The following is a 21,850-nucleotide window of genomic DNA, read 5'->3' on the forward strand; positions in this document are numbered from 1 at the left end:
ATGTTGAAGACTCTACTGAGATGCAGAAATATGGAGTAATAAGTGATGGTGTGAAATTCTATATCTAAATGACACCCGATTGATTCCAGCTCATCAGGAAGAACATCTACTGTCATTCGTAGCCACACTACTGAAGAAAGCAGCTCAAGCATTAAAATGCTTTTGAGTACTGACGAATGTGAACTGTAGCTGTATGATTGGTAAAGCAAAAGGAAGTGTAAGTTAAAGAAACTGAAAGCTGAATGGTGAAAAATGAGTGTGTTTAAAAAGCAGTACCGTCCCTCTGCTGCAGCCTTTAGACGATCATTGTCGGAACAGGGGAGTGGAAGTACAAAAGTTGCAGCTAATTTGAAGGAATATCAATGGTACTACCAAATGAAGAGTAAGAGGACACATGAACAAGCAATTTCAGACCTAGGAAAGTCACTTGGTGCATACAGATGGCAGACGCATCCCAGGTTTCACTGGAAGGGGAGCAAGAGAGAGTTGTCTCACAGTCTTAAATGGAAACATAATCAGCTAAGTCCTATTGAATGCCCTTTGAGGATGGACAGTAGTGGTGCTGATGATCTCCGGGAAGACCCAGCAAGGAAGATGAGCCAGGCAGATAGTATACCATTTCGAGTTCCATTCAGCAGGTCTATGTCTGAGCCTGCCCCACACTGGAGAAATAGAAGTGTGAAGCCATTTCTGCAACCAGTGCGCTCAGTAGATTGTGAGCAACAGGGATATTTCATCCATGATATCTTCTCTACGCTTTCAAGTGGCTTTTCTAAGATGTTGACCCGAAAAGGGGAGCCCAGCACTGAGCCAGTGAATGAATGGAGGACGGACTGTAATCAGATTGATTTGAATACAGGTAACAGTGAATTGTTTTGTTCTCCTTATAGCTGGTTAACAGGTGAGCATAGTTACTTGCTCCTTGGAGAGATTTTTAGTTATTTAAAGCTATTTGTAACTTCATACTGATTTTACTGGTGGCTAGTAATGTGGGGAAGCTGATAGCATCTATGTTAAATTGAGTGCTCCCTGATGTGTCATTTAAATAGAGCAGTTTATGCTACTGTGGCCTTCTGAAATGTTTCCTTTTTTCCATTGTTGTCCTTGCCTTAACAGTGAACCCACTAAGTGCAATTCTTTAAATTGAAATAGGGTGGTGGTTAGGACTGCCCAAACAATTTTCTACCCACTTAAAAATTTGAAGGCTTTTTAAAATGTCTTTTTGGTGGTTTTAGGAACTAATAGCTCTCTGGAATGAATTGGGTATATGGTGTGCACTGTTTGAGGGCAAACTCTGAGGACTTGTAGTACCTTGTTATATAAAACCTGCTACTGTCAAACTGGAGTGTGGAGGGAAGTAAAGCTGTCTTTAAACGATGTACCGATTGATTTAATCGTGCCAGATTCACAGTTTTGTAACGTCAGCCAAATTCATGTATGTTGTATATTAGATGCCAAGAACAAGAACATTTGTAAAGGTTTAGCGAGCTGGGATTGAGGTCAGTAAGCTTCTTGATGCCAGTCTGTGAGATTTCATTTAATTCTACCCCGTTGATAACAATGCTTTTAAAGCGAAAGAGAAAAAGGGAGAGAGATTTGCCTCCTGTTGTCACTCTTGGTTTTTCATTTGACTTCCTAGTACTGGCAGATCTGACACAAGTAACCGATGCAGCTATGAAAATGGGTTTAAACTCTTACTTTTAAAAACTCGTAATGTTTTCCAAAATCCTGCAGATTATCATGCTAAAACCCTGATAACATCTGGATCCATCTTAGACCATTGGACAAGCCCTCTGTGTTCCGAAAGCCTCTGTTTTATTATTAGAATGTACTCTGCTGACATGGGCACTTACAATCTCTTAATTACAGTGGAGTGGTCTTGTATTTTATATACTGCATTTTTTTATTAGAGTCAGTCACATCCCTTTAAAACAAACAGCTAAAAGACAGAATTAAGTTATTTAATGGGGACTGTATCCCCAGTTCAGTGTAAGGCTGTAACTCAGTGGGATTCTATTCAAGATGAGTTTTTGATTAATATCACTGGATCCCCAAAATGTGGAATGTGGGTTGCTGATCCTTGTTTACATTGCTGTAGGTAGCTCCAATGCCTAGCGGGTTGCTAGGATTTTGTGCCCTGATGAAGCCCTCTTACTAGTAGTCCCTCTTCTCTCCTCTCCAATCATCTGCTAATTCAGTGTGAGACAAGAAGTCCAATCGCAGATTACTGCGATAGTGGGGGGAACCAGTGGGTTAGAGTGGTGAATGGGGAGTTGCAGAGTGGGCCTGGTCCATTTTCTGGTAGGCCTTTTCTGCACCACTGATCATACATCTTCAATTGGGGCAGAAAGGGGGGCCCTACAAGAAGTGCTGCTGCTCAGGCTGATGCTGGGCAAGTAGTCCATACCACATAGGAGGCTCGGGGAGTCAAGATTCTGACTTGGGTGAGAGCATAGTGGAGTGTAGTTGCTCAAGATAAGACATTCTTCAATAAACCCTTGAGCATTGTTATGGGACAATACCAGAGCCAATAGCTCTGTGAAGTGTGGCTTGACCTGCAGAGCCTACTAAACTGATTGCACATGCATGACAAAAACCTGGGAACTGACATGAGCAAAGGGACTCGAGAGAGGAACAATTCAGAGACACCAGACTAAGACAGGCACCCGCTGGGATGTTTGAAGAAGCTAGGCCTGACTAGACCCTCATTACAGGTTGGCAGGCCTTCAGGTAAGATAGACTTGCATGTAGAATGTTTGTTTTTAAACTCCTTGTCCCTAAATGCTTTATTCCTTATGTAAAAATAAACAATACTTGATGTTAAGAAGGCTGTCTGATCTCTCTATACCACTGGTCACAGACTACAAAAGGAAAGAATCACAGGTGCCAAACCCAGCAAGGCTGCTGGGTAAACACAGTTGAGCCACCAGGGTACTGTAGCCCAGGGTCCGGTCTAAGAATGGGAGAATCCCAGGATTCCACCCCAGGAGAGGTAAAGACACAAGGTCTAAGACCAGAAGGGGTGTGCACAGAGACACCACAAAGGGCACAGATGTGCAGCTTAGCCCTCTTATCTTGATATGGACCTCCTCAATTGCTATTGAAGAGACTACATTACAGGAAATGATCAGGTCTCCTGTATTCCTCCCAAAACTTGAAGAAATGGACTTGAAGAAATGGATTGAAGACCTCCCAAAAAACCTCTTGCCTTTATTAAAAGGAGTATGAGAAGCCTCTGCTTGGTCATGTCACAATGACTTCTAACCAGAGGGGGAGGCCTACCTAAGATGTTGTTCAACTGCAGAGTTGAAGAGGCATGTGACATTTCACTCCATATTCTTTATGAAAATATGCTTATGATATGAATATGACATAACTGAGATGCACTTTTATGCAAGATAGGTCTTGTAAGATATCATTGGAAAGGTTATAATTTACTGAACGTGATTATCCAATTTGTATGCCTGTATTACTTCTATATCTGAAATTAGGAATATTGTATCTGTATTTCAACTATGCTACTTTTGGTGACGCCCACTGCTAAAACTTCAGATACAACAATGGAAAAGCCAGACAGGGCTGATGACCCATCAGTGAGGACAATGGCCTGTGAAAATGGTTGGCCTTTCTGCAGACACTCTATGCTGCCACTGACTCATGGATGCTGTGATACTACAGAGTCAGGTGATCTTGTCACCGATACTAAACATTACCTGGGAGGACTTGTAACTTTCCACTGGAGGAGGGTGGGGGGGGGGGTCAAGTTTGGGAAACAAAGGATTTCCGCCTTATGTAAATCCTATTTAAGGAAGGGGAGGAAGGCAAACGAGGGGACTCCTCTCCATGGCCTGTCTGCCCAAGAAGAAAGACTGCTAAAGCCACCTAAAGGGAAGGCAAGGGGGGAGTCCAGACTGAGTCAGGGGTTCAGTCTGAAAAGGAATATAACTGGAACTCTGAACCACAGAAACTTTGCAACCTGCCTAAAATAACATTTAGGGTGAGAATTTACATTTGGTAACCTGTTTCTTAAGTATATTGAGCTTAGCTTGCGCGTTTTGCTTTATTTGGTCAGTAATCTGCTTTGTTCTGTCTGTTCTCTCTTGTATTCACTTAAAATTCACCTTTCATAGTTAATAAATGTATTTCTTGTTTATAATCCAGTTTATGTAATTTCTAATTGGTACGGGCAAGAAGGTGTCCTTATCGCCCTCCTCATTGAGGGAGGGGGCAAATTTCATAAAACCCTCTGGGTTTGTACCCCTTAAAGGGAGTGGGCACCAGAGTGTTGTGGCGAGCCCCTAAGGCTGAACCTATCCAGAGTGGATCTCTGTCTCTCTGTGCAGCTGGGTGCGGTCCTGCCTATGTGCTTGTCTGGAAAAGCTTGTGAGCCTAACCCAGCAAGGCCAGGTAAAGGAGACCCAGGCTGGCAGAATAGTCTGACTCCATGGCATCCCAGCAAATCAGGTGACATCCCAAAGGGCCCAAACCCATCACAAGGCACATCAGAGTGGGATTTATCTGGGAAGAAATGGGCCAAATCATTCTAACTACAGCACCAGTCATCCCCCTTCAATGGTGGAAGGACTCCGAATTTCTCTGAAGGGATTCTTCTGGATCTATCTAGTACCTCAACAGGAGATAGAATGCCCACGGGACTGCACACAGAATAGCAGTGCTGTGTATGGGGTAAGGCATATTGGGATGGACTACCACACAGATATTTGGGAGAGCGGTAGATAGACAAACCAGTCAGCTGGTACCCAGGAACAGTTAAAGATCCCTGTCCACAATGTCCTGAACTGGTTAGAAGAAAGCAACACGGAGATGTCATTAGCCTCTGGCATGGCTGAAACACTGTTAGATGCCACAGTGTCTCGATTTAACTGTTTTAGAACCAGGCATAATATTAACTGGCCTTCACACTGGTTGTAGCACGGACCAGGCCTTAAGCTAAAGGAGTTTAGACTCAACATTTTTTGCCATTAACTTTCAATTTGAACATTACTTATAACCTACAAAAAGCTGAGAACAGTAAATGTATCAACTCAGAAAAGAGAAATATCATTTCAGTTAACAAACATCTGGACTGTACATGTTCTCATACAACAGGAGTCACAATTTAACCAGAAACAGGGTAAGGAAAGAAACCAGTAAAGCTGTGTTAAACTCTTGTGTCTCCTTTTCTTTTTTGGAACTTTCCATTCTGTTCCCATTCTTAGCTTTTTTTTTTTTATTATTTTTTATTAAAGGTCACTGAAGCAGGAGAAAGTTCTCAGAAAATATGCATTTGATTGTTCTAATTTACCTGGAGCGCAGGACAGAGCAGGTTTAGTTGGGATATTTTCCAACTGCTCCACTTCACTCTGCTTGGTTCTGGAGAAAAAAAAATATGATGACTATTCTATAGTCTTTTTCTGTTTCGTTACAACTAGTGTTCTCTTGTTATCATCGTGATTATGGTATTTCCTTCAGAATTGCTTCCTCCTTTTGCTTCATCAGGACAAAATGCCTTTGCTCAGCATAAAGATTCTGAGTTATAATTTAGCTGATTTTAGAATTTACCCTATTTCTCCTGGCACCACCAATAGAGGGGCATTTCTGGTGCAATCCTGATTTTTCAAAAGCTCAACTCATTATCCAAAAAACACCCCATTCTTTGTAATTTGATAAGCTTTACTCAACCTCAGTCCCCTTCAATATGTGTGTCCAGTTTGGATTTCTCAGACTACATTCCTGACATCCTTCCATCCAAATTATTTAGATTCTGTCTTTTCAGATTCGAGAGACTTCAGTAATTTAGCAGTTTTAACACTCTGTCAATTCCCAGTCAGGAAGCTTTCATATTCTGTTTTGGGAGACAGGGTCTGGTATTTAGTATGCATGGAAGCAGCTATGTTTGTATTAACTTTTAAAAGCTGCTTCTGAATTATAAAACTCTTTTTAATTAAAAATCACCATCCAAGAGAAATTTAGAACTAGCTAATTGGGTCTACACCCTTAGATCCTTTTTCAATAAAGTGGTTTAGTTATTCCCAGTTGAATAAAAAACAGTTTAGTCTGTATGCATTTAATTGTATTACTTAGTATACCTAGGGTGACCAGATGTCCCTATTTTATAGGGACAGTCCCAATATTTGGGGCTTTCTTATATAGGTGCCTATTACCTCCAACCCCCTGTCCTGATTTTTCACACTTGCTATCTGGTCACCCTAAGTATACCTGCCCAAAAAATTTACAGACTATCTTTTGACTGAGTGCCCTGCACATTTATGGTGCTATATAAATAACTATATGTAATTCCTGTTCAGTGTTTCTATGATGGATTAGGGCACACAATCTACTTACATGTACTTTAGTTAACAGTTAAAATTGAACTGGTTTAAAGTTGTTTCAAGGATGTTTTATAAATAATGAACCTAGTGCTGCATCCATATTTTGTTAATTTAGTTTTTAGATCTGTATACATAGAAATAATCCACGTCAGCCACATTTAAACCTGTTTTTGAAACGCTAGTGTGGCTGAGAGGTGATAAATGGTGCTTTATGGCATGTTGAAAACTCAGAACTAAGGCAGTTTTGAAATTTCTCTTCTGGGAGCTATTACAGGTTTTTGACAGCTTTAGGACACTGCATTTAAAAAGCTCCTTATTTTTCTCAGTGTCTTTCTTTTTTACTGTTAATTACTGGCTTATTGCAGTCATTATAAAGCTAGTGTGGATTGGAACCAGTAATAATGGGCAAACACATTCAGCTGAATACTTCTGGTTTTAAAAAAGCTGTAAAATAATTAATGTCAACATTTAAACTTGTCAATAAAATGTATAGTTAGGTAGCATGGACAAACTGTTTGTTGGAGGCAGGTACAATCCATTTGGTATAACAATATGTTTTGCGTTTTTATCCTTTAAATCTATGTGCCAGTATTAGGCTTCAGAGTTATCCATTGGGATGAATAGAAGCATTCATATGCCTAAGAGCTATTGTTTCAGGATGTTTGTACACATGGAAGGACAAAGTTGCATTGGTTTCCACTCAATTCATGTCTGCAAGATTTTTTTTTTTTCAACAATAAGGTACTGAAACTTAAATATTTACAATATGCAAATTTAGAGTCTGTGGTAAGATGGTAAATTCTGCTGTTGTGGAATTGCAGAATACACAGGGTCCTTTCTTATGATTAAGGTTGCCTAAACATTTCTGTAACTAGCACTTAGTATGAGCATTTATTTACCCTTTTTCCTCATTAAAAAATCTATCTATACAGATCTAAATTAGAAAGGCCAAGGCACAAAACAAGCTTAAACTAGCTAGAGACATAAAGGGTAACAAAGACATTTTACAAATACATTGGAAGCAAAAGGAAGACCAAGCACAGAGTAGGCCCATTACTCAGTGAGGAGGGAAAGACAATAACAGAAAATGTAGCAGGTTTCAGAGAGGCAGCCATGTTAGTTTGTATCAGCAAAAAGAACAAGGAGTACTTGTGGCACCTTAGAGACTAACAAATTTATTTGGGCATAAGCTTTCGTTGGCTAAAACCCATTTCATTGGACGCATGCAGTAGAAAATACAGTAGGAAAATGTATATACACCTCTACCCCAGTATAACACGAATTTTGATATAACGTGGTAAAGCAGCGCTCTGGGAGGCGGGGCTGCACGCTCCGGTGGGTCAGCGTGTCTGCTTCTGACATGCTGCTCTGAGCAGTGTGTTAAGCGTGCCGGGCTGGGACAGAGGCAGAGGGTCTTGGGGGCGGTCAGGGGACAGGGAGCAGGGGGAAGTTGGATGGTTCGGAGGTTCTGGGAGCGGGGCGAACGGGGAACAGGGGTGTTAGATAGGGCGTGGGAGTCCCGGGGGGCCTGTTGGGGCGGGGGTGTGGATAGGGATCAGGGCAGTCAGGGGACAGGTAGCGGGGGTGGGGGGTTGGATGGGGTGGGGGTTCTGAGGGGTCAGTCATGGGGAGGGAAGTGACTATTAATAACGGAAATGCTCGAGGACAAAGCAAGTTTTATATAATGTGGTTTCACCTATAATGCGGTAAGATTTTTTGGCTCCTGAGGACCGTGTTATATTGGGGTAGAGGTATATATACAGAGAACATGAAAAAATGGGTGTTGCCATACCAAATCTAATGAGACTAATCAATTAAGGTGGGCTATTATCAGCAGGAGAAAAAAAATTTATAGTGATAATCAGGATGGCCCATTTCAAACAGTTGACAAGAAGCTTTGAGTTACAGTAGGGGAAAAATTAGCATAGGGAAATAGGTTTTACTTTGTGGAATGACTCATCCACTCCCAGTCTTTATTCAAGCCTAATTTAATGATGTCCAGTTTGCAAATTAATTCCAGTTCTGCAGTTTCTCATTGGAGTCTGTTTTTGAAGTTTTCTTGTTGAAGAATTGTGACTTTTAGGTCTGTAATTGAGTGTCCAGGGAGGTTGAAGTGTTCTCCGACTGGTTTTTGAATGTTATAATTCTTGACGTCTGATTTGTGTCCATTTATTCGTTTGCGTAGAGTATGTCCGGTTTGGCCAATGTACATAGCAGAGGGGCATTGCTGACACATGATGGCATATATTACACTGGTAGATGTGCAGGTGAATGAGCCCTTGATGGTGTGTCTGATGTGATTAGGTCCTATAGATGGTGTCCCTTGAATAGATATATCAACAGAGTTGGCAACAGGCTTTGTTGCAAGGATAGGTTCCTGGGTTAGCGTTTTTGTTGTGTGGTTGCTGGTGAGTATTTGCTTCAGGTTGGGGGGCTGTCTGTAAGCGAGGACTGGCCTGTCTCCCAAGATCTGTGAGGGTGAGGGATTGTCCTTCAGGATAGGTTGTAGATCCTTGATGGTGCATTGGAGAGGTTTTAGTTGGGGGCTGAAGGTGACGGCTAGTGGTGTTCTGTTATTTTCTTTGTTGGGCCTCTCCTGTAGTAGGTCACTTCTGGGTACTCTTCTGGCTCTGTCAATCTGTTTCTTCAGTTCAGCAGGTGGGTATTGTAGTTTTAAGAACGCTTGATAGTAAGGCTTTGGAGCTATGCTCCAGAGCTGCTCCGGGCTCTGCTCCAAAGCCCTGCTTGATAGAAAGGCTTTAGGTGTTTGTCTCTGTCTGAGGGACTGGAGCTAATGCGGTTGTATCTTAAAGCTTGGCTGTAGACAATGGATCGTGTGATGTGGTTTGGATGAAAGCTGGAGGCATGTAGCTAAGTATAGCTGTCAGTAGGTTTCTGGTATAGGGTGGTGTTTATATGACCATCGCTTATTAGCATTGTAGTGTCCAGGAAGTGGATCTCTTGTGTGGACTTGTCCAGGCTGAGGTTGATGGTGCGATGGAAATGGTTGAAATCATGGTGGAATTCCTCAAGAGCTTCTTTTCCATGGGTCCAGATGATGAAGATGTCATCAATGTAGCACAAGTAGAGTAGAGACGTGAGGGGACGAGAGCTGAGGAAGCATTGTTCTAAGTCAGCCATAAAAATGTTGGTGTACTGTAGGGCCATGCAGGTACCCATAGCAGTGCCGTGACATTATCAGGGATACTGTTCCTGATGGCTTGTAGTCCATCTTTGTGTGGAATGTTGGAGTAGAGGACTTATACATCCATAGTGGCCAGGATGGTGTTTTCTGGAAGATCACAGGTGGATTGTAGTTTCCTCAGGAAGTCAGTGGTGTCTTGAAGATAGCTAGGAGTGCTGGTAGCATAGGGCCTGAGGAGAGAGTCTGCATAGCCAGACAATCCTGTTGTCAGGGTGCCAATGCCTGAGATGATGGGGTGTCCAGGATTTCCAGGTTTATGGATCTTTGGTAGCAGATAGAATACCCCGGGTCGGCATTCTAGGGGTGTGTCTGTGCAGATTTGGTCTTGTGCTTTTTCAGGGAGTTTCTTAAGCAGATGGTGTAATTTTGTTTGGTAATTCTCAGCGGGATCAGCGGGTAATGGCCTGTAGAATGTCGTGTTAGAGAGCTGCCTAGGAGCCTCTTGTTCATATTCCGACCTATTCATGATGTCAGCCTTTTTGATTATGATGTCAGAGTTGTTTCTGAGGCTGTGGATGGCATTGTGTTCTGCACGGCTGAGATTATGGGGCAAGTGATGCTGCTTTTCCACGGTTTCAGTCCGTGCACGTCAGCGGAAGCACTCTATGTAGAAGTCCAGTCTGTTGTTTCAGCCTTCAGGAGGAGTCCACGCAGAATCCTTCTTTTTGTAGTGTTGGTAGGAAGGTTTCTGTGGGTTAGTATGCTGTTCAGAGGTGTGTTGGAAATATTCCTTCAAAAAAACTTCAAAAACAGACTCCAGCGAGAAACTACAGAACTGCAATTAATTTGCAAACTGGACATCATTAAATTAGGCTTGAATAAAGACTGGGAGTGGATGAATCATTCCACAAAGTAAAACCTATTTCCCCATGCTAATTTTTCCCCTACTGTTACTCACACCTTCTTGTCAACTGTTTGAAATGGGCCATCCTGATTATCACTACAAAAGTTTTTTTTCTCCTGCTGATAATAGCCCACACCTTAATTGATTAGTCTCGTTAGAGTTGGTATGGCAACACCCATTTTTCATGTTCTTTGTGTGTGTGTATATATATCTATACCTATATCTATATATCTTCCTACTGTATTTTCCACTGCATGCGTCCGATGAAGTGGGTTTTAGCCAACGAAAGCTTATGCCCAAATACATTTGTTAGCCTCTAAGGTGTCACAAGTACTCCTTGTTCTTTTTTTTAGAAATTGTAGCAATGACCGAAGTGCTAAATGCCTTTTTTTTTTCACCCAAAAGGTTAGCAGTGATCAGACGACTAACCTAGCAAACATCAGTGTAAATAGGGAAGAATCTGAGGCTAAAATAGGTAAAGAACAAGTTAAGAATTACTGAGGGCTTGTCTACACTGGCAATTTACAGCACTGCAACTTTCTTGCTCAGGGGGCGTAAAAAACACCCCTCTGAGTGCAGCAAGTTTTAGCGCCGTAAAGCACCAGTGTAGACAATGCACCACTGCTGGGAGCCATGCCCCTCGTGGAGGTCAGTTTTTTGTGCCGCAACCACACAAGCCACGTTAAAGCGCTGCCGTGTAGACCAGCCCTTAGGTAAGTTAGATGTCTTCAAGTTCGCTGGGCCTGAGGAAATACATCTTAAAATACTTAAGGAACTGGCTGAAGAGAACTCTGAGCCATTAGTGATTATCTTTGAGAACTTGTAGAGAATGGGAGAGATCCCAGAGGACTGAAAAAGGGCAAATGTGGTACCTATGAAAAAGGGTATTAAAGACAACCCAGGAAATTATAGACCAGTCAGATTAACTTTGGTACCCAGAAAGATAATGGAGCAAATAATCAATCAATCAGTTAGTAAGTACCTAGAAGATAATGTGGTGATAAGTAACAATCAACATGGATTTGTCAAGAACAAATCACATAGAGCCAACCTAATATCCTTCTTTGACAGTGTAACAAGCTTTGTGGATGGGGGGAGCCATAGATGTGACATGTTAACTTGAGTAAGGCCTTTGATGCTGACTCACATGACCTTCTCATTAGCAAACTAGGGAAATACAGCCTAGAGAGACGAACTTACCATGAGATGGGTGTACAGCTGGTTGGAAAACCATACTCCGAGAGTAGTTATCAATGGTTCACAGCCAAGCTGGAAGGACAAATTGAGTGGGGTCAAGATATCTTCATAAATGATTTGGATAATGGCATAGAGAGTATGCTTATAATGTTTGCAGATGATACCAAGCTGGTTAGAGTTGTAAGCACTTTGGAGGACATGACTAGAATTCAAAATGATCTTGACAAACTGGAAAAAATGGTCTGAAATAAGTAGGATGAAATTCAGCAAGGACAGGTGCAAAGTACTCCACTTTGGAAGGAATAATCAATTGCACAAATACAAAATCGGAAATGACTGCCTAGAAAGTAGTTACGCAGAAAAGGATTTGTGGGTTATAGTGCATCACAAACTAAATATGAGTCAACAATATAATACTGTTGCAAAAAAAAAAAGCAATAATTCTGGATGTATTAGCAGGAGTGTGGTAAGCAAGACACAAGAAGTAATTTGTCCACTCTACTCAGCACTGATAAGGCTTTAGCTGGAGTATTGTGTCTGGTTCTGGGCACCATACTTCAGGAAAGATGTGAACAAATGGGAGAAAGTCCAGAGGAGAGCAACAAAAATGATTCAAGGTCTAGAAAACATGACCTACGAGGAAAGATTGAAAAAAAATTGGGATTGTTTAGTCTGGAGAAGACTGATGGGGGACTTAAGTCTTCAAGTATTTAAAAGATTGCTATAAAGAGGAGGGTGATAAATTGTTCTCTTTAGCCACTGAGTATAGGACAAAAAATGATGGGCTTAAATTGCAGCAAGGGAGATTTTGATAAATTGTTAGGAAAAACTTCCGAACTGTCAGGGTGGTTAAGCACTGGAACAAATTACTTAGGGAGGTTGTGGAATCTCTGTCATTGGAGGTTTTAAATAATAGGTTAGACAAACACCTGTCAGGGATGTTCTGGATAATATTTAATCCTGCTTCCAAGCAGGGGATTGGACTAGGTGACCTATTGAGGTCCCTTCCAGTTTGACATTTCTATGATTTTATATATATATAATCTGTGTGTGTGTGAAAATAGATATAACCCAGGAAATCCCATTTTAAAATAATTCCTCCACATATAAGGCCAGGAGTATGGGGTTTAGCACTCAGAAGAAATTTCAAAGCTAAGAGGGCATACCAAATCTTAACTTCTTGATGGAGCTGCCCCTTCAGATTGCTATTCTTGAGTTGCATGGCATTTCTTTCAAGTCCCAGAGGTATTTAAAGTGAAGTTATTTTCTGAAAAAATTATTCTAAACTTGAACTTCCAAGTTTGTGGTTTAAATGATGCTGCTAATAAATGCACTTTGTTTACAAGCTAAAAGATTTTTTTCTAACCGTCAGTCTGAAATCTGTAAATTAAACTGGTATCCTAGCTCATGCAGCTTTCTTAGTAAAGATTGCATAGGCCAAATGTTGCCCTCAGTTACGTTTATGACTATGTAATCTTTAGTAGGACTCAAAGGTGAAACTGAGTTAACAGTTCTCTTGATGATCATGAGCCAATAATCCAATTCATTAGCCTGTTGATTCTCAAGGGCTGACAGTAGTAAAAAAAACTTATTATTTAAAGCAAGTTGATACAACCGAATACCCACAGTGAACAGTTCCACTGATGGAAAGGTGCCATTTTTAGTCACTTTTTCTATTAGAACTATTCTTTAAAAAGAGTTGACTCTTGGCAGCCATGCTTCAATACTGTACATGGATTTAAGCTTTCACTACTGAAGAGTTTCCCAAACTCCATTCTTTCTGTGCATCACTCTCCACCTAGTGACACTCTCAATAGACTCTAAGGGAGCTGGACAGGAATGGAAGGAGGAGTGAAGATGTGCAGAGGCAGATTTGGACATCTCCCAGTTACTGGCTTGCAGTTTTCCTTTTTCAAATCACTTTTTCTTTACCATCTAATTTTGATCCTATAAGGAAAGGCTATTTTAATAACTAACTTCTGCATATGTTGTATTAGGAAGATAGGGATCTGTGTGTTTAAATCTGGTGTACTAAAATGCTACTGATTTCAAACATCTGTTGCTAAGAATTTAAAACCTTAGCCTGGGCTGTTGTGTTGCTGAAACGTTGAGGTGCTGAGTTTCCTGTCAATGCAACTGTAGTTGCATAAAAATAAACATTGTTAAACCACCGTATTTTTAGAATGACTGTCCTTTTCTTTACTGGACTTTCTATCAGCATAAGGCAATTTTCAGTGATAGTGTGATTTTTCTCATATCTGAAGTCTTGAGCTAGTTTTGTAAGGGAATGATAGGGAAAATGAGTAATGGTTCTGATTCTGTGAGAAAGCAGCTAGTAATTATGTTCATCTGAACACATGGGATTTTCGTTGCTGAACTTTGTCAATCACAAGAGTTAGGGCAGGTCTACACTAAAAGCGCTACATCAGTGTAACTACAGCGCATCTGGTGAAGACCCTATGCTGATGGGAAGGTGCTCTCCTGTTGCCATAATTACTCCACCTCTGCAAGAGGCGGAAGCTATGTCTGTTGGAGAGTGTCTCGCGCTTAGGTCACAGTAACTTGTGTTGCTCGAGGGGGTGGGAGGGGGAGGGTTTCCACCTTGAGAGACATAAGCGGTAGTGTAGACCTGCCCTCATATGTGCCACTGGCATGCATCCTGATTACAACTGAGAACAAGCTCCAGCTTTGCCTAGTTTTGGATCTGATTTATGTGTGTGCATAGTAAAATCCTTTCCTTAATCAAGCTGTCCAGGTGGGAAAGGCCTTTGGAACCTGTTAAGGGCCCAATCGTGGGAAGTGCTGAATACTCTCAACTCCTATGGATTTCACTGTGGATTACTGTGCAAGGTCAGGGACTAACAGAAGATATTGTAATAGTAAAGCTATTGTAAAGGGATCTGCAGAGCCTGTCATATTACTGGACAGGATATGCTGTTTGAGGATCATTTTTTACAGCAGAATAGTGATGTAGAGTGGGTATGGAAAGAATAAACAGGCAGGCATGTACTTTTTGTTCATATCCGCTTTGAAGAGTCTGAAGCCCCTGAAATTGTTAGAGAAGTGGGGTAGACAGAGCCAGCATGAGTAGACATGCAAAATATCTGCATGCTAGAAAAGCACCTGAAAGTATCCTCATTGTCAAGTGACTGATGATTAGGGTTGCCAATTTTGGTTGCATGTATTCCTGGAGATTTCATCACATGACAATCTTTAATTAAAGATTAATCTTTAATTCCTGGAGGCTCCAGGCCAATCCTGTAGGGTTGGCAACCCTATGATTGAGTCACTTCCTTTAATTCTTAGAATTAAAAAAACAGAATATCTTTAGGGATTATACTTTCTGCTTCACTGTATAGTTTCTGTTGGAACCTTCTATAGCTGCCACCTGCATGGCTCTCTGTTACAGATTGAAAGAAACTGTACACACAGGTGCACACCCAGTAAACAGTAACTGCTTTTGAGTGCCATTAGGCTTCTATAATTTCCCTCAGAGACTACAGATTCATTCCCATGTAGAATGCATCATACTGAATTTTATTATGCAGTATCATAGCTGAGAGTTTAAATACACTAATCGAGAAATTAATGTATGATTTGCACAGCAACCATAGCTCAGACTCCTTGTGCATATGTAGCATTTTGAATTACACTCTATGGTACTAATTGTATAAGTACGTGCCTGCATTGTACAACATAGGGGCATAGATATGCAACAACTCATCTTCAGTGTGGCTTAGTAATGGTTGCCATGGAAACCATAAATTCAAATTTTCTGACTTTTATGGATTTAATATTTGTCAACTGTTTGGTTTTTTTGTTTTGTTTGCTTGCTTAAAAGGGGGAAGGAAAGGAGACAAAACTGATTGCAGATTGAAATAAACACTCTTGTACAACATGAGTCAAATAGCTGTATTGCATATTTAACTGGAATGTTCATGCTTGAGAGTACTGCATGTTCAAATAGACATAGCTATGTTTATTTTAATAGCAGAGCTCTGAATACACATGGTGGAATGCAAACACTGCAGAAAATAGAAAAAAAAGTGCAAATGTCTTCAGGTATGTCAAAGGCACTTGCCATCTATGAAGTACGTGTGTCTTTAAAATGCCCTGTTCGTGTCTATCAAAAATGATTTTTTGATATTTACCAAACTTTTCGAAAGAACTCAAGATCAAGCACAGGAAACTTCAGTCCAAATAATGTGCCTAGATATGGGTGTATGAAGAAAACGCCTACTGACTTATAACTATAGTGATGCTTTTGCAATTCTTTTTAAGACACCCAAACATGCCTAGCAGGTGTACCTGAGGTGAACAAACTTTGAACACACTTTTAAAATAAAGCCAGATCAATGTACAAATGTTTGGAGATATTGAATAGATCAGTTGCTGCTCAGCTTGGAGTCTGGCACATCTAATGCCCAAAGAATGCACAAAGAGAGATGCTGTAATAGCCTAGAGATATGGAAGCATGGCCATTAATGTATAAAATAAAATTCAAGGCAGTTTTCATTTTAATGAACTTTAATCACATGAGAGTTTAGAAAATAAAGAAAAGGAAATGATTTTTCTGGTTGTCATGATGGCTCATTGCTTCAGGGCTGGAAAGCACGTCAATGTGTAACTCACGATTTCAATTCAAGTTTTATGCTGTTCTTGGAGAGGATGTTGTGAAAAGGAGAGGGATGAATTGTTGTCATTGAGGACAGAACAAGTAGTAATACGATTAAGCTACAGCTGGGGAGAAAGGAGCTTGCATATTTGAGCAAACTTTAAGAATTAACTAGGAACTGAAACAAGATACCCAACATGATTGTAGTTGTCATTTGAGGTTTCCCTAACTAGTCATGACATCTCTCTCTTTATGGGGGGTATCAACCTATATGATTGTATGGAAGTTGTGAAATGAGGATACATTGTCTGTTTTACATACACTAAGGCCTGGCCTATGCTGGGGGAGTGGGGATCGATCTAAGTTACGCAACTTCAGCTATGTGAATAACGTAGCTGAGGTCGAAGTACTTAGATCTACTTACCGCGGTGTCTTCACGGCAGTGAGTCGATTACTGCTGCTCCCCCGTTGACTCCACCGGTGCCTCTTGCGCAGGTGGAGTACAGGAGTCGACAGGAGAGCGCTCGTGGATCGATTTATCACGTCTAGACTAGACATGATAAATGGACCCCCGCTGATCCAGCGGGTAGTATAGACATACCCTAAGATTCCTTATCAGGTGAGTTGCTCTTTGTTTTTCAACTCTTTGGCTGTTAGCTCAGATCTGTGTTTTTTGTTACACTTCTTGCTTCTGTGCCAAGTGCTTGAAACTTGTTTTAACACTTCTCCCTGCAGTTCTATTGTAGTGTCCTCTCAGCCTCTGTGTACCTATCCTGCATCTCCAGCCTCTTTGTGCTCTGACACTCCAGGATTCATAATAAAGGGGAAGCAGATCTCTGTCTTATGCTTGAGACTCTCATATACTAGTACAAGAGAACAAATTGTACCATCTACAAAGTACATGAAAATAGCTATTTTTCTGTGGAAGCAAGCCACTGCATACAGATAATGGTTTGTCAACTAGATATTAATATCAAGAGATCGTGTAATATTAATACAAACCTTTTAATTTAAAAAAGGCAGAAAAAATTTCTACCTTTGAAATATTAAGTGTTTTTTATAATGGAGAATTAAGAACAGCTTGAGATTTTTTCCTATATTTTTTGTTTCAGTTGTCTGAAAGAGTGGTTATAAATGATCAGTTTTCAGACTGGAAAGAGGTAAATAGCGGTGTACCCCGTTGATCTGTATTGGAACCAGTGCTGTTCCACATATTCATAAATGATCTGGAAAAAGGACTAATGTGAGGTGGCAAAGTTTACAGATGATACAAAATTACTCAAAACAGTTAAATCCAAAGCAGATTGCAAAGAATTACCAAGGAATCTCACAAAACCGGGTGACTGGGCAACAAAATGGCAGATGAAAATCAATGTCGAAAATGCAAAGTCATGTATATTGGAAAACCTAATCAGAACAATACATACAAAATGATAGAATCTGAATTAGCTGTTACCACTCAAGAAAGAGATCTTGGAGTCATTGTGGATAGTTGTCTGAAAACATCCTCTCAACGTGCAGTGACAGTCAAAAAAGCTAACAATGTTAGAAGCTATAAGGAAAGGTATAGATAAGACAGTAAATATAACGCACTATATAAATCCATGGTACACCCACACCTTGCATACTCCATGCAGTTCTGGTTGCATCTATTAAAAAGATCTATTAGACTGGAAAAGATACAGAGAAGGGCTAAGGGTATGGGACAGCTTCCATAGGAGGAGAGATTAAACAGACTGGGACTTTTCAGCTTGGAAAAGAGGGGGATATGATAGAGGTCTATAAAATCATGACTGGAGTGGAGAAAGTAAATAAGGAAGTGTTATTTATTCCTTCTCATAACACAAGAACTGGGTGTCACCCAATGAAATGAATAGACAACAGGCTTAAAACAAACAAAAGGAAATACTTCTTCATACAACACAGTCAACTTTTGGAACTCATTGCCAAGGGATGTTGTGAAGGCCAAAAGTATAACTGGGTTCAAAAAAGAATTGAACCTATCCTGCATGAACTTATCAGTGGCTGTTAGCCAAGATGGTCAGTGACACAACCGAATGCTCTTGATGTCCCTAAGCCTCTGACTGACAGATGCTGGCAATGGGTGACAGAAGATGGATCACTCAATAATTGCCCTGTTTTGGTCATTCCCTCTGAAGCATCTGGAGCTGGCCACCATCAGAAGACTGGATACAAGGCAGATGGACCATTGGTCTGACCCAGTGGGACCGTTCTTATGTTGTGTGACTGTTTACACTCTGAGATCTCATTGTGCTCAGTGGCACAGAAGTAGCTCTTTAACTAAAGCCACACGAAGAACAGCTATCTACAGTTACATTTGAGAAGCATTTCCTTCTATTGTCCAAGTTGGTTCTAGATAATAATCCCTTGTGTACATGAACGCTCCGTATCCCTTCCACCCACCTCGTGGCAGCATACAATTTCTGCAGAAAACTAAGAATTCTGTATGCTGCCTGTGTAAGTTGTACTTCCCAATGGAAGGAGATGAATTTCAGCGATAACTGATAAAAGCACAGATGGGGGTTATTTCTCTTCCCTTCTGTAAAACCCCACTCCCAAACTAGATGAAAACATTTCAACCAAGAACAGTTAGTTTTCTTTCCTCAGAAATCAGATTGGCTCTAGTGACTAACGGCCATGCTGTGAAACTGCATTTAATAATCAGATGTTATCAGGGCTCTTTAAATAAAGCCATCATCTGTAAATTTCAGTATGGTCCCACTGTAAGTACTTTTATTTTTTCCCCGGCAATCTATGTATCTTTGTGAACCTCACATGTTCTCCTTCCAGAATTAGAAACAGCTTGAAAAAAATGTTAGTGAGGAAGTTTACGTGATTCTTAAAATCCTGTTTGGGGGACAGCATTATTGGTATGGAAAACATACAGTACATTAAGTACAGTACATACATTAAGGAGCAACAGCATGTTTGTGCTTAAAGGATTTAAGGTATTAAAGACATTAACACTAAGCATCCAATAAGTATCAGTAGTAAAGCAGTATAGCAAAGTTTTAGTCCTGGTGTCCTGTGTTTTTCTGGGATGTGGGGGATTGGAGGAAAGTGGGAAGAAAGAGGGGAGGTGCATGAGGAGTCCCCAGGTAACATTATCAAGTGTGCTATGTGGTTGAGTGACTTTTTGGCTATTAATTTTGCCTTTTCTCTGTGACCCCACAAACCTGGAGGAGGAAGAGTCACATTCAAAAAAAAATAATTCCAGTGAAAATAAACAAAATATATTGAATGTTTGATTTAATTTAGTTTAGAATAAAGATTCTTATCACTTGCTCACTTAACATGCACTCTTATTTTAGATCAGACAAATGAAAGATGTACCTTCCCATGTTTCTAGAGTTGGAGGAAGAGTGTAAAACTTCCTGGACTGCTAGAAGACACTTAATTAGCTATGCCATTATCATGTGCATTAACCATAATTAATCATGCTTACCCTCACCATAGTAAACTTACTTCACCTGTGAAATTTTGGTACCTACTTACAGCGTCTCAGCTGCCTTCCATTTCTAAATTCACCTCAGTCTCACAAGAAGGGACTTTTCAAATACATTGGTCTACAAAAATGTATTTTTGTATTGTTACGATGTTTCAGCACTTAAGTTTCGCTGGTGTAGGTTACTTCCTTCTATGTTTCCTCTATTTTTCAAGTCATAGTTTCATAGATTCATAGATATTTAGGTCAGAAGGGACCATTATGATCATCTAGTCTGACCTCCTGCACAATGCAGGCCACAGAATTTCACCCACCACTCCTGAGAAAAACCTCTCACCTATGTCTGAGCTATTGAAGTCCTCAAATTGTGGTTTAAAGGCTTCAAGGAGCAGAGAATCCTCCAGCAAGTGACCCGTGCCCCATGCTACAGAGGAAGGTGAAAAACCTCCAGGGCCTCTTCCAATCTGCCCTGGAGGAAAATTGCTTCCTGACCCCAAATACAGCAATCAGCTAAACCTGAGCATATGGGCAAGATTCACCAGCCAGATACTACAGAAAATTCTTTCCTGGGTAACTCAGATCCCACCCCATCTAATATCCCATTACAGGCCATTGGGCCTATTTACCATGAATATTTAATTACCAAAACCATGTTATCCCATCATACCATCTCCTCCATAAACTTATCGAGTTTAATCTTAAAGCCAGATAGGTCTTTTGCCCCCACTGCTTCCCTTGGAAGGCTATTCCAAAACTTCACTCCTCTGATGGTTAGAAACCTTCATCTAATTTCAAGTCTAAACTTCCTGGTGGCCAGTTTATATCCATTTGTTCTTGTGTCCACATTGGTACCGAGCTTAAATAATTCCTCTCCCTCTCCGGTATTTATCCCTCTGATATATTTATAGAGAGAAATCGTATTTCCCCTCAGCCTTCTTTTAGTTAGGCTAAATAAGCCAAGCTCCTTGAGTCTCCTTTCATAAGACAGGTTTTCCATTCCTCAGATCATCCTAGTAGCCCTTCTCTGTACCTGTTCCAGTTTGAATTCATCCTTCTTAAACCATGGGAGACCAGAACTGCACACAGTATTCCAGGTGAGGTCTCACCAGTGCCTTGTATAACGGTACTAAAACCTCCTTATCTCTACTGGAAATACCTCGCCTAATGCATCCCAAGACCGCATTAGCTTTTTTCACGGCCATATAACATTGGTGGCTCATAGTCATCCTACGATCAACCAATATTCCAAGGTCCTTCTCCTCCTCCGTTACTTGTAATTGATGCGTCCCCAGCTTATAACTAAAATTTTTATTAATCCCTAAATGCATAACCTTTCACTTCTCACTATTAAATTTCATCCTATTACTATTACTCCAGTTTACAAAGTCATCCAGATCCTCCTGTAGGATATCCCTGTCCTTCTCTAAATTGGCAATACCTCCCAGCTTTGTATCATCCCAAACTTTATTAGCACACTCCCACTTTTTGTGCCGAGGTCAGTAATAAAAATTGATCCCTGAGGAACTCCACTGGTAGCTTCCCTCCAGCCTGACTGTTTACCTTTCAATAGGACCTGCTGTAGTCTCCCTATTAACCAATTCCTTTTCCACCTTTCAATTTTCCTATTGATCCCCATCTTTTCCAATTTAACTAATAATTCCCCATGTGGCACGGTATCAAACGCCTTACTGAAATCTAGGTAAATTAGATCCACTGCGTTTCCTTTGTCTAAAAAATCTGTTACTTTCTCAAAGAAAGAGATCAGGTTAGTTTGGCATGATCTACCTTTTGTAAAACCATGTTGTATTTTGTCCCATTTACCATTGACTTCAATGTCCTTAACTACCTTCTCCTTCAAAATTTTTTCCAAGACCTTACATACTACAGATGTCAAACTAACAGGCCTATAGTTACCCAGATTGCTTTTTTTCCCTTTCTTAAAAATAGGAACTATGTTAGCAATTCTCCAATCATACGGTACAACCCCTGAGTTTACAGATTCATTAAAAATTCTTGCTAATGGGCTTGCAATTTCATGTGCTAATTCCTTTAATATTCTTGGATGAAGGTTATCTGGGCCCCCCGATTTAGTCCCATTAAGCTGTTTGAGTTTCGCTTCTACCTCAGATATGGTAATATCTACCTCCATATCCTCTTTCCCATTCGTCATGCTACCATTATCCCTAAGATC

At 40.6% G+C, this 21,850-nt stretch overlaps 1 protein-coding gene across 1 annotated transcript in view; it reads left to right on the forward strand.

Moving 5' to 3' along the window:
- Nucleotides 1-252: 252 nt before the first annotated feature.
- The window catches only part of RASAL2 (RAS protein activator like 2), a 184,872-nt gene continuing 163,274 nt past the window's right edge, over nucleotides 253-21,850 (forward strand). Inside the window, exon 1 of the mRNA XM_077825004.1 lies at nucleotides 253-859. Coding sequence (XP_077681130.1) covers nucleotides 253-859 — 607 coding nt within the window. The remainder of the gene's footprint in view (nucleotides 860-21,850) is intronic.

Source organism: Eretmochelys imbricata, chromosome 8, assembly GCF_965152235.1.
Source record: "Eretmochelys imbricata isolate rEreImb1 chromosome 8, rEreImb1.hap1, whole genome shotgun sequence".
Lineage (NCBI taxonomy): Eukaryota > Metazoa > Chordata > Testudines > Cheloniidae > Eretmochelys > Eretmochelys imbricata.